The 16,331-nt window shown below is 39.8% G+C and overlaps 1 protein-coding gene across 8 annotated transcripts in view; it reads left to right on the top strand.

Moving 5' to 3' along the window:
- Nucleotides 1-16,331, top strand: part of CTTNBP2 (cortactin binding protein 2) — a 165,388-nt gene that overhangs the window by 103,237 nt on the left and 45,820 nt on the right. For all 8 annotated transcript variants that reach the window (XM_058724492.1, XM_058724496.1, XM_058724490.1 and 5 more), the window contains 2 exons: nucleotides 2,214-2,364; nucleotides 6,684-6,938. In XM_058724492.1, coding sequence (XP_058580475.1) covers nucleotides 2,214-2,364; nucleotides 6,684-6,938 — 406 coding nt within the window. The remainder of the gene's footprint in view (nucleotides 1-2,213; nucleotides 2,365-6,683; nucleotides 6,939-16,331) is intronic.

Below are 16,331 nucleotides of genomic sequence, written 5' to 3' on the forward strand. Positions count from 1 at the left end.
AAGTGATGCTCTTAATTCTTCCCCCCCCCCCCCCCCATGAAAAGAGTCTTTTTATAGTTTGCACACATATTTTATTTCTGGCTGCATGTGTAAACTAGTGCTTCAAATCCATTGGCAAATAAATTCACTAAGTATATTTGAGGATTTAAATGCAATGTAGGATCCTAAATTTGCTCTTTTTCTTAAAAGGTAAATAGCTGTATATGAGGGCAGTAAAGAAGAGAAGTAAGTTACGTTTCAACCTCACATGAATGAACTTGCTTCTAAAGAAGATAATCTATAGTCTATCAACATATATGTGGTGATAAAATACACTGTTTTAAAGACTGTTATTCACTGTTTTCCATTACCCCAACATAAAAAAAAACTTTTTTTTTTTTTTTTTTTTTTTTTTTTTTTTTTTTTTTTTTTTTACTTATGATGGCATTAAAAACAAATCCTAGGGGCGCCTGAGTGGCTCAGTTGGTGAAGCAACCGACTTTGGCTCAGGTCATGATCTCAAGGTTCCTGGGTTCAAGCCCTGCTTTGGGCTCTGTGCTGACAGCTCAGAGCCTGGAGCCTGCCTTGGATCCTGTGTCTCCCTCTCTCTGCTCCTCCCCCACTCATGCTCTGTCTCTCTGTCTCTGAAAAGTAAATGAACATTTAAAAAAAATCCTAGAATTATATTAATTAAAATAACCTTAACTTCCTATTGGCAGTTGATTCAGTGTTAAATCTCAATATATTCACCTTGTCTAATCGTTTAAAAAAAATTGAAGCAGTAACTTTTCATACTAAAAGTAATTAGAGCAGAAGCCTAAAAGAACCTATCACTGGAAATACATTTAAGTTTAGCAGGTTTCTTCAGTAGCTTACCAAGTCAGTTGAATATAGACATGCCTTTTTAAAATTAAGAGTCATAGTTTAATCAAATAGAATGTCACTAAGTTGCTTTCTCTTCCTGTGCTGAACTGTTGTGTAGGGAATGTAAAGCTGTTTTCAACTTTTTATCTAACCATCCTGATAGAAATGTTCTTTAACCTATTTCTTGATTCCTATAATGTGGGTTGTAAGGTTCACACTGTTATTATAAATGTAATTCTTAAATATTCAAAATGCATCCTTAAATTATAACATTTTTTCTGTATATCTAATGCATACCTCATGAGTTTATTGTTGAGGACCATAGATACCGGTTTTGCCATTACATTTTGCATGTATCCTGAGTCCTCCGGAAGGGATTTTTTCTTCAGGGCTACGCTTTTACGTTTACTGTCACTGGGCAATATGTAGTGCAGCTTACTTGGAAATTATAGAGTCATGGGAAGGCAGGCATGGTTGGCTTTGCAAAAAGGAAGACCCCTAGGGGTTGATTAGTTTAAATGTGTATGAGATACAAACAAACGTCAATATGTAACTTAAGTTTTAAATATATATGAATAAACCAAATATTTTCAAGAAAAGCCCAGGGAGAAAAGCATGTATCTGAAGTAAATAAATGAATATGGTGTAAATTGCCTTTTTTTTTTTTTTTTGTAAATTACTTCTTAATTTGATTATGATTTAGCCCTCTTTACTCCGTTTATTCTCATCTGATTTTACAAACACAAGCTCTGGGTGTTTAGCCAGTTACTAAGTGCTACGAAGTCTTGAATTTACCTCATTTCATTCCTCCTTGATTCTCAAGAGCAGTGAGTTTCTGCTTAGATGTCTTTTTCCTTGTAAACTAGTCCCCTTTCAGGAGACAGGATAGCCTCTGCTGTCTCTTCTCCCCAAGGCAGCCCTTTTCTCTGCCTCCCTGCTGCCTTTTATAGTGGAGGCACATGGTGCCCTGCTGTCTGAGCTATTTATAATTATTTTCTCAAGTGAAAATCTCAGAATGACTCAGCAGTCTTTTTTCAAGGTTTAAGTGATTTTGAACCACAAATAATATATATGTCAACCACAGTTCCACCATTCATCCAAATTAGTTAAACATACTGCAAGCACTTTTTTTTTTTTTTACAAGTTGTTTACAGAGAAGTGTCAAAACCAAGTTTTAGCACTTGACCAATGCTGCTATTTAAAATTTTCATGGGGGTAAATTTGTGGCTAAAATATAGCTTCTAGCCTTGCTATAAAACAGTATCCATCAAATAAGACCCACAGTAATTGATACACATCTATCTATCTATAATATATTATATATATATATATACCAGTTTTAGTGTAATTAATCATGATCTTGTGTTTAGGTGTGTAGAATTATTAATTTCATATGATGCTAACATTAATCATGCTGCTGATGAAGGACAGACACCTCTATATTTGGCCTGTAAAAATGGAAATAAGGAGTGTATTCAACTCTTATTGGAAGCTGGAACTGATCGGAGTGTAAAAACCAGAGTGAGTACCAGTTCTTTGGGATTTGTACTATAATTTACCCTGTCGGCCAACTCTATAGCTAGAAAAACAAAATACAACAAAACCTTGGATTGCGAGTAACTTGTTCTGTAAGTGTTCTGCAAGATGAGCAAACATTTCTGATAAATTTTAACTTGACAAACGAGCGGTGTCTTGCAATAAGAGTACTACACGATACCAAACATCACATGATCACAACTGAGCCAATGGTTCTTGAAATTTGCTTTGATATAAGAGTGCTTTGGATAACAAGCATGTTTCCGGAATGAATTATGCTCGCAAACCAAAGTTTTACTAAAATAGAGGCTGCTTGGTGTTGCTTTTAGGATATCAGATATGGACAGTGTCTGACCTCTGACTTCTGTTTGAGCATCTGCTAATGAAAAGCCTTGTCTGTTAGCTTAACTGGTCCTTTATCCTCTGAACCTCAGATTATTCACTGTAAAATAGGAAACTGAATACCTGCATCCTGGCTGTTTTCAGAATCAGGGGATATAATGGAGGTGTACTTTTTGCTCACTCAACAAATACTTCCTGAGCACTAGCTATGCTAGGGACAGAAGAGACAGCAGGAAGTGAAACAGTCCTGCCCTCATGGATCTTATATCCTCATGGGGCAGGAGGGGTGACAGTAAACAAGTAAGTAAATAGTTAGTAGCTGGATGTTTAGAAGATGGAAATGCCTGGGGTCGGGACTACTTCAGAGGAGTTGGTGGGAAAAGTCTTTGTTGAATATGTGACAGTTGAGCCAAGACCTGAAGGAAGCAAGGGTGTGCACCATGAAGAGATGGGAGCAGGGTACCAGGACTGAGGCAGGAGAGCAGTGCAGGCAGATCTTTGTGGCCAGAGGCCCACCACAAAGGGCCTTGTGGGCCATTGGCAAGGACTTGGAATAAGGGCGTCGGATGGATGGTTTTGAAGAGAGCAAGGACGTGAACTGACTCATTTTTATGAGTCACTCTGGCTGCAGGTTTGAGAATAAACTGTAGGAGTGGCAGAGCAGCTGCCAAGAGAGAGCCGTAGGAATCTTGTTTTACTCCAGAGAAAAAGTAATGGTGGTTTGGGTCAAGGTTGAGGGGTAGAAACAGTGGGGATTGGTCCAATTCTGGATATATTTTCAGGATGCATCGTATAAAGAGCCACAGAAGTATCAACTGTTGCATTAGTGACAATGGTGGTGATATAAAACTACTGCCTATTGCCTGAGAGATCAGGCTGTGAAATCAAACCTTTTTGGGCTTGGACCATGCCTACACACAGCTGTGTGAGCTTAGGCAAGGTATGTTACTTCTCTGTGCCTTGGGTGACCCCTCTACAAAATGAGTCTAAGCGTATTAAAGTGAAATTAGCTTATCTACATAAGGTAGTTGGTATAAGTGCCCTGGGAATTGTGAGCAGTAAACAAATGTCAGCTGTCCCCATGGTCACCACCACCATCAATTACAATGTAGGAGTCAGTTGTAACATGTATAAACAAAAGGGAGTTTTGTCACAAGACAGTGCCCATTGTCAGTACTTAGAGGAGGGTTATTTGTGCTCACTGTTCTTCCTCTGACTGTTTATTATTGCTAAGATCATGCAGCACCTCACAGAGTTCAGGGTCATTGTCTAATTTGCCTCAGAACTAGAAGCACTGTGTGTAGAAATCCACTAGACCCCAGTCGCTCTTGACTCCATCCCACACAGTTCTGTTATCTCCTATACAAGGTGCACAGATAAAGTCCAAGAGATTTAGAAACTGCAGACTTTTGGAGTCTGATGCATGGAAGAGTCCTTGGATGATACTTTTGGCTCAGCCACATAGAAATGCATTTGAAACAAACTTTTCAGTCAGCCCTCCCAAATTTGTCTTCATCAACTCATTGTGAACCACTTGAAGACCAAGGAATCTGCCCTGTGCACACTGACATCCATTTCTCTGATGGGACCCTCTGTGAGCTTTAGGAGTTATGGAACTTCCATCATGATCCATTCTTCATTGGGCTCAGGAATTACTTTAGTTTTGTTTTTGCAGCTTCCTAGAATATTTAAGGTATAATAATCACCATCCTACCATATGTTCCTAATGAAAGACAAGTGTAGACATTCAATTTCCAAAGGTTATCTGAACCTTGGATTTCTTCTGTTAATAGAGAATTGGTTGTGTTGTGTATTCCTCTCATAGGAAACATCCTTAAGATTTCCTAGAATAAAAAGCTGCATTATCTAATTTATAGATCACCCTTAAATCCTGTGGGTTTTGTTTGTTTTTGTTTTAATGGCAAGTGCACTCCTTACTTAGTCTCCATCATCTATTTAACCCACCCCCCACCCACCTCCCTCTGGTTTGCTCTCTGTAGTTAAGACTGTTTCTTGATTTGTCTCTGTCTTCTATTTTTCCCTTTGCTTATTTGTTTTGTTTCTTAAATTCCACATTTGAGTGAAATCATATGATATTTGTCTTTCTCTGACTTACTTGACTTAGCATTATACTCAAGCTCCATCCATGTCATTGCAAATGGCAATATTTCGTTTTTTTATGGCTAACTAATATTCCATATATATATCTCACTTCTTTATCCATTCATCAGTCAATGGACACTTGGGCTGCTTCCATATCTTGGCTATTGTAAATAATGCTGCTATAAACATAGAGGTGCATGTATCCCTTTGAATTAACGATTATTAGAAGTATAGAGGCTCCAAAATACAGAGATAAACAGTAATGATAGAGGATCTTAAGGGAATAATTATTTCTTATGACTTTTAATAAGAAGTCAAAGGAGAGAATGGTAAATTGAAAGTTTTTCAGAAATGATTACATAGCCTTTGTAATGTAAAAATTAGGAAAAAGTCAAGAGATTTGACTAGGGAAGGTCAAGAGCGCTTACACTCTGGTGCCTAATTAAGGCTGAAAACCAAATAAAGGTGTCTGTAGCCCAACAAAGAACAAGCCATGAAATGCTTTACCTAGCTCTGGTGTATGCTTAAGGACTATAAGGTGTTCCATTTACTGCACAGCCGTGATCTTGTCTTAGCCAAGTCAACTTCATGGGTATGAAGTACAGAACCAGAGGAAAATCTATTTTATCAAGGGAAGCTTTAGCAAATGATCAGATGACTCACTATAAACATACCTTGTTACTGCTTACTGTTTTTCTCCTGCCTTCTACCCCATTATTTTAAAAAAGTGTGCTTTAGCTCACTGAAAGATTTTTAACATAGCAATATGAAATACCACATGAAAAAAAATAAAAAAGGCCAAAAGGAAAATAAAGCCCAAACAACAAATCACCAAAATAATTATCTTCTTTTATGAAAGTCTTAAAAATGTAATGAAGACAGGTACTTGAGTGAAAGGAAGACCCTATATAAAAATGAGAGACTGAAAGAGGACCAAGATTTTCACTTGAAAAGTGCTTGTCAAGCTTCAGGGAGTCTGAATCACCCAGGGGGCTGGTTAAAGCACAAATTGCTGGGCCTTACCTCCAGAGTTTCTCATTCATTAGGTCTGGGTTGAGGCTTAACAACTTTCATTTCCAACAAATTCCCAGATGATGCTGATGCTGGCTGGCCTGGTGACTACACTTGAGAACCACTGCCTTAGGAAAGAGCTCTGAGTTAACAACTCTAGCAACCTGCTAAGTCAATGCTAAAGGCTTCACAGTAATGTATTCTAGACAATGGGCCTAATAATTTTACTTGGAACATTTCCTAAGCTTGCATTTATCAGTTTCTAGCTGCAATCCCAGAGCTCTCATTAGGGGCACATAGACACCTCATGAAGTTATTTGCCTTTGTTTTTCCTATATGTCTACCTTTTCCTTATTATCTAGAATTTTTCCTTCAGGAATCATTGACATAAAACTTTAAGATCACCAGTTAGGACTCTGCCCTATAAGTAAAACTGGATTATGGCAGCATTCATTTAGTACATTACTAATAATACCCTACTTGGATATAAATGTTTAAAAATTTTTATGCTAAAGTTCATTCTCTTTTGTATTCTATGTAGAGATTTTGTTTTGCCATATGTAGTCCATAGTTACCAGCCTGGACAGTACCTGTTCACTCCAAATAGTTAACTGCTAAGTGGAAAGTCTTACAAAACAGCAAACATGAGTCATAGCATTGAGAAATATGGTAATTGACAGAGGTCAGTGAACTTGACTCAGCTCATCAATGATACTCAGGATTGGAATGCCTGCTTTTCCCAGCTCAGTGGTTCATGCCCAAGAACATTTAGAGGTGAACTTTAAATAACACTGTTCTCAACATTAACGTTGTAATCAATCCTTTCCTCCTGGTCATTTTATCTTCAGGATGGCTGGACACCAGTTCACGCAGCTGTAGACACTGGTAATGTGGACAGCCTCAAGCTTCTTATGTACCATAGAGCACCAGCTTGCAGAAACTCTTTGCATGAGGAAGAGTCTGAGTCAGTTGTCTTTGACTTGGATCAAGGAGAAGAGAGTCCTGAAGGCACATCCAAGCCTGTTGTTCCTGCAGAACTTATTAACCACGCTGACAGAGAAGGCTGGACCGCTGCCCATATTGCTGCTTCAAAAGGTTTTAAGGTGTGTCTCATGGCTGCTGGCCTCATTGCATAGTTGTAACTTGATAAGTGACAACATTGTCTGCTATCGACTGAATGCATTTCAATGGAATGATTGGAAATTGAGTGAAAACCATTGCAAGAGATGATCAGCTACCAATATGAACTGAATTTTTTTCTGTCCAGTAGTATTTACAGTCAACCATATATGAGACTTTTTCTAAAAATCGTACTTGGAGTTTTTTAACAAATGTGGGAGTAATTTCAGACATTTATTTAATTTTTTTTTATGTCTTGTAAAATTAGGAGAAAGAATTTGGTGTTGATTTAGTGTACTGGATTGTTTGATTCAAAGGCCAAGGCCTTGGTACTAGTTAGAGTGAGGGCCAAGATTGAAATGCATGCCCTTGACTCTGAACGGCCTCATTTACATCCTTCCAGTGCTGTTTTACTGGTAGGTAAGAGGGAGCTCGAGATTTCACTCATCAGAGTAGAAAGTGATACTGATCATTAAGAAAACAATATAGTATGCCATTCACTCATGTTTCTTTTTTTTCAGTTTTGATCAGTTTAGCGATAATATAGTTTAGCAATAGAAAGCTATTAGGAAACTCCTGAGTGCAAGGCACTGTGTAAGCTAATATTTGCAGGGATATTTATACCATTAGCTAACTGCTAGTTCAGTGGCAAGAGTATAGGATACAAGACAAGTGTAGGATAAGAGAACACAAAAAATTAAAACAAGGGTAATGGACATGTGGTTGGAACACTATAAAAATGCAAATTTTATTTTATTTTTTGAAAAAAGACAATGCACGTATTTCAAGAAGCAGAGTTTCAGGGATGTTAGGCTCAGAAATGGCTGTTTCTGGAGGCAATGGAAGTGATTTGGGCCTTGCAAGGGGGGGTTAACTTTGCCACTCATCACTGAGATTGGAGAGTAGTTGAGATCAGGGAGCAGCGGGAACAGAGACAGGGAGCAGGGAAGTGGGCTGAACACTGGCTGAGCTGATGAGGGGTAGTGAGAAGTAAGATGGGACTGGGAGCTTCCTGGGATGGCATGGGCTTCAGTGACATTTTAAGGAGTTGGGGCTTTATCGAAAGGTCTTGTACGAAGGAGGAAAACAATCAGCTCTATAGTTTGAATGATTACTTTAGCAACAACTTAAAGAAGATTATGTTATGAAACAATTGGTGGCAGGGAGAGAGACTAGGTGAAAGATGAAGAGAGTGGTAGAAATAATGAAACACATTACAGACCAGAAATGTCCATGGATTGAAGACAGATGAGATGCAGGAAAAGAGGGAGCTGACACAAAGGGGAACAATGACATTCCTGGAAAGAGAAGAGGCGTCATTATGATTAACAAGATAGAACGTGGGTTTAGACATGCTGGATTTAAGTGCTGTGAGAGGTTCATCCAGATGGAGATCTCTGGGAATAGCTAGAAATTGCATTTGGAGCTCCTGGTTGGGCAACTTCCTGTTATTAAGATCTAGAACAGAAGCTGTTCACTTTGGGCCTCTTTTTTTTTTTTTTTTTTTTTTTTAAGTGAGAAAAAGGCATGATTTAGTTCATTGTGGAGGTATTGCCTGTTAGTAGTTTTGTTCCATTTTACACTTTAACAAAAAGTACAAAAATTTTGCGAACTTGATAGACGTGTCTTGATTTGAATGGGATGCAGTACATATGACATCAAAGTTTTTAAGAGACAAAGATGTGAAATGTGAAAAGTTTACATTTGAAAATGCACCGTTAATTTAAGACCGTGAATCTCATTTGATGGTGGAAGGGTGCATTGAAGGAGTTGTTTTCAACCTCTTTCCACCCCCTCAAGGAAATCTGAAGATAATGCAAGGTGCTACTGATAGTGGGGTTGTGCACACACACAACCTGGAGGCAAAAAAAAAAACAAAGCCAACAAAAGAAAACCTGAACATCACTGATCCAGAATGTTCAGCTGCTGAACCTCTCAAGCTAGGCAGAGAGAGAAAAACCACTCCCTAGGGTGAGTTACCCTGCAGGGTAGGGCACTTGTGTTGCTGCTCAACTCCTTTATTATGAACTCCTTATTAGTCCTGCTGCTTTTTGTGATCCAGGATGGTATCTTCATGGATCCCCAGGCCCCTGGTGCATGTAGATACTTGGTCATTGTTGAGCAAAGGGGAAGAGGACACTTTCTCTCATAGACTCCTCCTGTATTCTCTTTAAGAGGCATAAGATAAATTTTTAAAGAGAGGTTTTTAAAAGTGATCATGACTGACAACATTCACACACTGCTGAGTAAAATCATAGATTAAAATGATTTTTTTTTTTTTTTTAGCCCTGGAATGGATATTTCATCTTCCAGTCTAGCCTCTTCATTTTATGATTAGGACATTTAAACCCTGGAGGGAGTAGTAGAGAGAAGTTGGGAATGAAGCCCAGATTGCCTGATTTCATTATCTTCACACTGTACCATGCTGCCTTCCTTCCTAGTCAAAGGTATTAGAAAGTACTTTTGCATCGTTGGCCTGATACAGTGTTCATATCCTGACTGAGATAGTTCACCAGAGAGGTAATTCATTTACAACTAGTTGCTAAAACTAAATTTCTGAAAAAATTAATTACAATTCTGAGTTAATCATCATGTAGGTGAAAGATTCTATCATGACCACAGTAGATTAAAAAACGAATATTTTTCCTCTGTAGAGCAGCATATATGGGTCCGAGCTATGTAAGGTAATAGTATGTCATTACCCAAGAAGATGACTTCAGTTTTCTTGTGCCATTCAGTAAAGAACTGTGGGATTTCACAGCTCCAAGGGACATACCTCACCCAGGCCAACCCCTTCATTTTGCAGATGAAAAAATCAAGTCTCGAGGAAGATAGTATACCTAATTTCCTAAGATCAGTTCACGGAAGATCAGATTCCCGAATCAGTGCTTCTCCCACTTTAGTCCTTGGTCTTTCTCCCAGTGGTTAAGCAATTTACGCAAATCACTATCTAGTGTTTGGTAATAGGTGTACCTCTCTCTAAAGCTGGCCTGTGACTAATCACTGAGCACAAACCTTTGTTTTCATCTCAGGGCAAATAGAAAGAAGAGTTCTTAGTGAAACTGTCTGGTGTCATGAGCCCTTTACATGTCAAGTAAAATCTATTAGGAACATTTTATGAATTTGGTATCTCTGTTGTTGAGGTTCCCATACAATGAGATTATTTGGGAGGACTGTATGTGTCCTCCCAATTATAATTCTAGTTTATGTGTATTACCAAAGCTGGTGGCTTCCTGTCACTCAGGCTCTTAGTCTCTCTGGGTTAACACGTTTACTATTAATGCAGACTCGTTCCTCTGCTTCCAGAACACTGCCCCTTCCTCACTTCCCCTCCAACTTGATGACCAGGTTTTCTCTTTTGTTTAACCATAAGCAATTCCCACACTCCATTTACAATTGGCTGGTCCTATATATTTTTTTTAATTTTTTAAATAATTATTTTTGAGAGAGAGAGAGACAGAGACAGAGCCTGAGTGGGGGAGGGGCAGAGAGAGAGGGAGACACAGAATCTGAAACAGGCTCCAGGCTCCGAGCTGTCAGCAAAGAGCCCATTGCACGGCTTGAACTCATGAATCTCCACACCTGTTTTTTTTTTTTTGCCTGTCTTCCAGACATTTATTTCCGGCATCTTGTAGGATGAACAAGCCTGCTGTCCTCTGGTCAGGCAGTGGACCTTGTGTTACCATCTTTAGGCAATTCTTATATTGTATTAGGATTCTGTTGTGCCTGATACATTTAGCCAGAGAGCATCAGGCATTTCCTCTCACACAGTAATATCCATCCCATCTGGGTGGTCTGGATGAGGTGTGTGTCTCAAGTATAGAGGCCCACATGGGGCCCCAAGATTTAGATTCCCTCTCCTTGGGTCATGGCTGCAGAGAAAAAGATGATAGGAGTCACTAATTTCTTCTTTGTCACATGTGGTTGAGTAGCTGGCTAGGAAAGGAGAAAGATAAGATATCTATGAAGTTGAACCAACTCTTTGGAACTAGATGTTGTTCATGATAAGTAGAAATCTGTTCTTTGGAATCTGTTTTTGTGTTTTTAATTCTCCATGATTATTTCCTCTTTTCCCCTTAACTTTTATAAAAACATTTTTGGAAAAGCCAGACTGACTCAGCTGTTGGTAAACAAAGGGAACGCTGTTATTTTTTGACATTTATTCCAGAATGTTCAGTGCAGAGTATTGCGTCCTTGCTTAATTTGAGCAGGACGGATTAACTGATAGGATCCTAAAGAATTATTTTATTTTTATTTTTTTAAGTTTGTTTATTTTTAGAGAGAGATAGGGGGAGCACGAGTGAAGGAGGAGCAGAGAGAGAATCCTAAGCAGGCTCTGCCCTATCAGCACAGAGCCTAATGTGGAGCTGGATCTGATGAACCGAGAGATCGTTACCTGAGCCGAGATCAAGAGTTGGACCTTAACCGACTGAGCCACCCAGGCGCCCCGAAAGGATTCTAATCTAAATTAGCCAGCCAGAGTCCTGCTCCACCCCTCACCTGAGACATGGACTCTTCTGTGTTTTCCACTAACATCTTTCATGGATCTGGGTTTTGACCCTTTTGTTCCTCGCACTTTGTACCTTTTTCCTTGAATGATCCCAGTTATAATCTATAGAGATTCCAAAATGTTATCTTTAGCCCTGCCTACTCATTTTCTGATTTTATCCAATAAGGTCTTATTCAGGAGGGACACAGTTTACAGGGCTGATAAGTAGAGCAGCAAAGTTCCTTTGCCCAGTACAGTCTCCATTTATGCCTGTCGTCCTAGTGTAATTATTAACAGTGCCCCCTTTTTACTCTTGCAGGTGCACCAGTTTGGGCAGTTGTATGGTAACCCTGCTGACCATCATATTCATGTTTGCTTCCATCACACAGCTCCACGTGGCTGCGTCACTGGGTTCCCATGTTTGTCCTCCTCCAGTCTGCTACATCCCTTCTTTCTTAATGCAGCACCATCACCTGGCATTTGTGTTTACCTGCTCCGTCTTACTAACTTAATGAACTGAGATGATTGGTACAACTCCAGATTTTTTTCCTTCACAAGTGAATTTTGAATATGTCGCCTCCTCCATATCTTGTGGGCACTACCCTGGGGGAGCCCTCCTCGTCCACTGTCCGAGGTTTCAGACTCCGCCAGTCTCCTCATCTGCCGCCTCTCTACTCCGTCAGCCTGCCATGAGAGGGGCCTTTCAGACAGGGGAACTTGCTCATGTAATTTCCCTGCTCAGCATCTTTCCAAGGCTCTGTCACTTCCAGGATAAGTGCTAGGTTTTTATGATGACAGACAAGTCCCTTCCTGATCTGGACTCCGTTCACTCCACAGGGACACTTCCTGTCTCCTCCTCCCCTAATGTGTTCTGTGCTCTAAGCAGGCACTGCTGGGCTGCTGTGCAAACATCGTGTGCTCTTTCTTCTCTCCCTGTCTTTGTGTCTGCTGTTCCCTTTACCTCAAATGGCCTCTTCTCCTGTCCTGACCCTTCCCTGCCTGGAAAACCTCTCAGCTTAAATCCAGGCTTCCAGAAGCTAGGTGTTCCCAGGGCACCTTTCCACACTTCACTTAGAGTGCTTGTACTTTAATTATTTGCATGCCTGTCTCTCTTTCCACCTCCTCCCAAAAAAATCACTTTTCCATCTTTGTATGCACTGTGTCCAGCAGAGTCTCTGGCCTGCAAGTACTGAGTATTTGCTGAATTGATGAGTGAATGGACTGTTATTACAGTTCTTTCTTACCGATCTTGCTATCACCCTCCTTTCCAGTATATCTTCCAAATGCACCAATTGCTTTTCAGAATCAAGCTTGTCATGGCACTTTGCTACCTGAGCATATCCTTATGCCTACAGAAAACATATCTTCATGCCAACTCAGCCCTTCACAGCTAACTCTGATTGTCTTCATCTTTGGGCACTCTCCCCTAAATTTACCTTCTTGCTTATTTCCCATTTTAACAGCCTCCCACTCCCCTGCCTGGTAAGGCAGTGGGCACACCCACAGCCCAAGGGTGTTCCCAGCACCCACACTGGCCCACCTGGGCATTTGCAGATTGCTTGTGCTCTCCCTCCCTCTGCCCAATGTCAGATTCCCAGCTGCCTTCCTTGACTTTGGTAGTATATCAAGCTCTTTGGACTTGGGGTTTCTACTTAGTCTCCCTGGCACTTCTACCTCGCTTCTCCACTCTCCTTCAAGGATCATGACAGAGATGGGTCATTGACCCTCAACATCACCTTTCCCCTTCCCCTATGATGATCCTGCAGAGTTCTGGACCCATGACCACCCAAAATAAAGACCACATTCTCCAGCCTCCATTGCAGGTAATGAGTCCACCTACCTATGTTCTGGCAAGTGGGATGTGAGTGGAAAGATTAAGCTTAAACCACTGCTTTTTAAAGTCTCTTTTGTAACAGATGTATCTCTATCATAATGAGTAGAACTTTAGCTTAAATCCATTCATCCAGATCTCTTGCTCAGCATCATTTGGGTAGAACCTCTTGCCTGGTTTAGGCCCCTGGGACTCCCTCTGCTACTTTCCAGTAGCAGTGACTGGCATCATAGCATTTATCCTCTTCACAAATGGTGTCCATCACGGAGAGAGCTTAGATTCCTTTCTCCACTTTTCCCTCCTTTTCCACATAGTACAACTTGGGACATCACTTCAGTGCCATTCTCCCCATGACTGTATTACACTCTGTGGTCCTCCATGAGAAGCAGAACTGTTACCTTACTCATAGTTCCCACCCTCAATTCTAACAGAGCACCTGGTAGAGTGCTTAGTTCCTCTTCCTTAAAGTTGTGGGGATTAGTGAGCACTAGATACTTGCAAAGTGTTGGAACTGTGCCTGGAACTTAATATGCACTCAAGTAATTGCTGTGGTGGTGCTTGTAAAGTGTCATTTGGGTGGAGGCTTTCAACCTCTTCGTGTTCCCCATGGAGCCAGCATGGCATAGGATTCACACTTGTAATGGGTTTGGATATGCATCTCCTGCTATCCTCATGGGGACCGACATCTTCCTCATAGGGAAAGTCACTGCTTATATTCTTGCCCACCGACCTACCTGAGTAGAATAAAAACTATATACAACCCACTTTGAAGGTCTGAGGTAAAAGAATCTTCAAGAGTTTGGTTGAGGAGAGCCTGGGTGGCTCAGCTGGTTAACATCTGACTCTTGATTTAGGCTCAGGTCATGATCTCATAGTTCGTGAGTTTGAGCCCCACATCAGGTTCTGTGCTGACAGTGTGGAGCCTGATTGAGATTCTCTCTCCCTCTCTCTCTGCCCCTCCCCTGCTCCCTCTCTCTCTCAAAAAATAAATTAACTAACAAAAAAAGGAATTTTGGTTGAATCCTTTATTATTTCCCTTTATAATTTGAAGTAGCATCACCTAGAATTATATTGATATCAGTGACATTTGTTGATGTGCTGTAATTCCTCACATTTAATTGAATATTTCTAACTGGTGATTATTACATTGATTATAATAATAACAGCAGCTAATAAATATTGAGAGCTTAGTGCATGCCAAGAATGTGAGCTTTTTATGCATCTTTTCCATTAAGTCACATAACAGCTATATGAAATCTAGACATTTAAATAAAGATAAGGAAACTGAAACAGAAAAATGTTAAATGATTTAGCAAAAGCATAGATAAAATCATTTATATTGGCAGAATTAGGATCCAGGTCTGTTTTGACTCTTACCTGCTTTTGTTGCAAGTACTAACTTGCATAATAAATGTATCATTTTTATCTCTTATCTGGGAATTCACAAAGATTAGTGCTCAGATTGCATCCTACTTAATTTCTCATTAAAATTAATTTCTAAATCAACATTTCTGAATTTCTCATTTACTATCAGATGCATTGCTGGTATTATACAAATTAGTCATAACAGTTTGATAAGAACTGTTGTTTATATATTTGACTTTGTTTTGAGCTCATTTCTTGTCTTAGGGAGTTTTTGAACTTGAACCCCACACCCACCTATGAAAAACAGACTTCAATTACAATTTTTAGACAAGATCCCTCCAACCTAAGCAGGGGCAATGAGAAACCAATGTTCTTGTCCGCTCCCTTTGCAGGCATACCTCTGATTCAACTCCTCCATTTTAGAGGTCCAAAGACCTACTCTCCCATCTCCCCAGCATCTGAAAAGATTGCCCACATTAGCTTTGCCCTCAGACCAGCACTGGCTTCCTATTCAAATTTCACTTAATTTGTGGTTTAGTTTTCTCTCTCTCTCTCTCTCTCTCTCTCTCTCTCTCTCTCTCTGTCTCTCTCTCTGTCTCTCTCTCTTTTTGACCTTTAGGGGATTTTCTGTACTTCTTTATGAATTCATATATAAAGTGTGTTTGGGGGGCAATATGAAGCACCGGGAACTCACACATACACACACATTGGTGGGAGTGGAGTTTAGTATAGCCACTTATTAAAAGCTCTTTGCAGTATATACTGACCTAGAGCAACATATGCATATCCTGTGCCCCAACAGTCTGACTATGTACATAGATCCAACAGAAATGTGTACATATGTCTATCAAAGGATGTGTACTAGAATGTCCATAGTGGAGCCCAGATGTCCATTAACAAGTAAATTGTGGTACGTTCATATATCCCACAGTAATTTTTTAAAAGAAGGATAAACTATGGTTAGTCCCAACATATGGATGAATTTTATAGACATTATGTTGAATGAAAAGCCAAATATAAAAGTGAAACTGCAGTATGATTCCAATTATATTAAGTTTATAAACTGGATAAACCAGTCTCTGATATTAGAAATCATCCTAGGACTTACCGGAGGGGGAGAAGGGTGGGGCTAATGATTTAGATGAAACATACAGAAGGCTTCCAGAGTGCTCCTTACATAGTTATGTTCATTTTGTGATACTTCTTCAAGCTTGTGTACTTTTCTATGAGGATAGTGTATGCCAATAAAAATATTTACATAAAGGAAGGGAAAAGTGTGTTTTGTGTTTTATAAAATAGAAAAGTGATGTTTTACAGCAAAATCAGTAGACTTTCAGACTACCTGGTTTACTGTTGTCAGAAGTGAAATCAGCCCAAAGCGTGTGTGTGTGTGTGTGTGTGTGTGTGTGTGCGCGCGCGCGTGCGCGCGAACGCGTGTTTGCAGGGGAGAGATGAGAAGGATATTGCTTATTTGGTTGTTTGTTTCCTTTTATGGTTTCTGTTCTATTCAGTTCTGTGCTTATTCTGGTGGGAAATAAGTAAACAAATCATCAAGTAGTAAAAGTTGATATAGCAGAGGTCCTTAATAAATATCCTGATGTTATTTCTTGCCGTGCAGTTACTTACTTGAAAATGTTTGTACATATATTGTCTTTACTTTGTTTTGAAAAATTCTGGAGAACTAAGAGTTTT

This window comes from Neofelis nebulosa, chromosome 4, assembly GCF_028018385.1.
Source record: "Neofelis nebulosa isolate mNeoNeb1 chromosome 4, mNeoNeb1.pri, whole genome shotgun sequence".
Classification (NCBI taxonomy): Eukaryota; Metazoa; Chordata; class Mammalia; order Carnivora; family Felidae; genus Neofelis; species Neofelis nebulosa.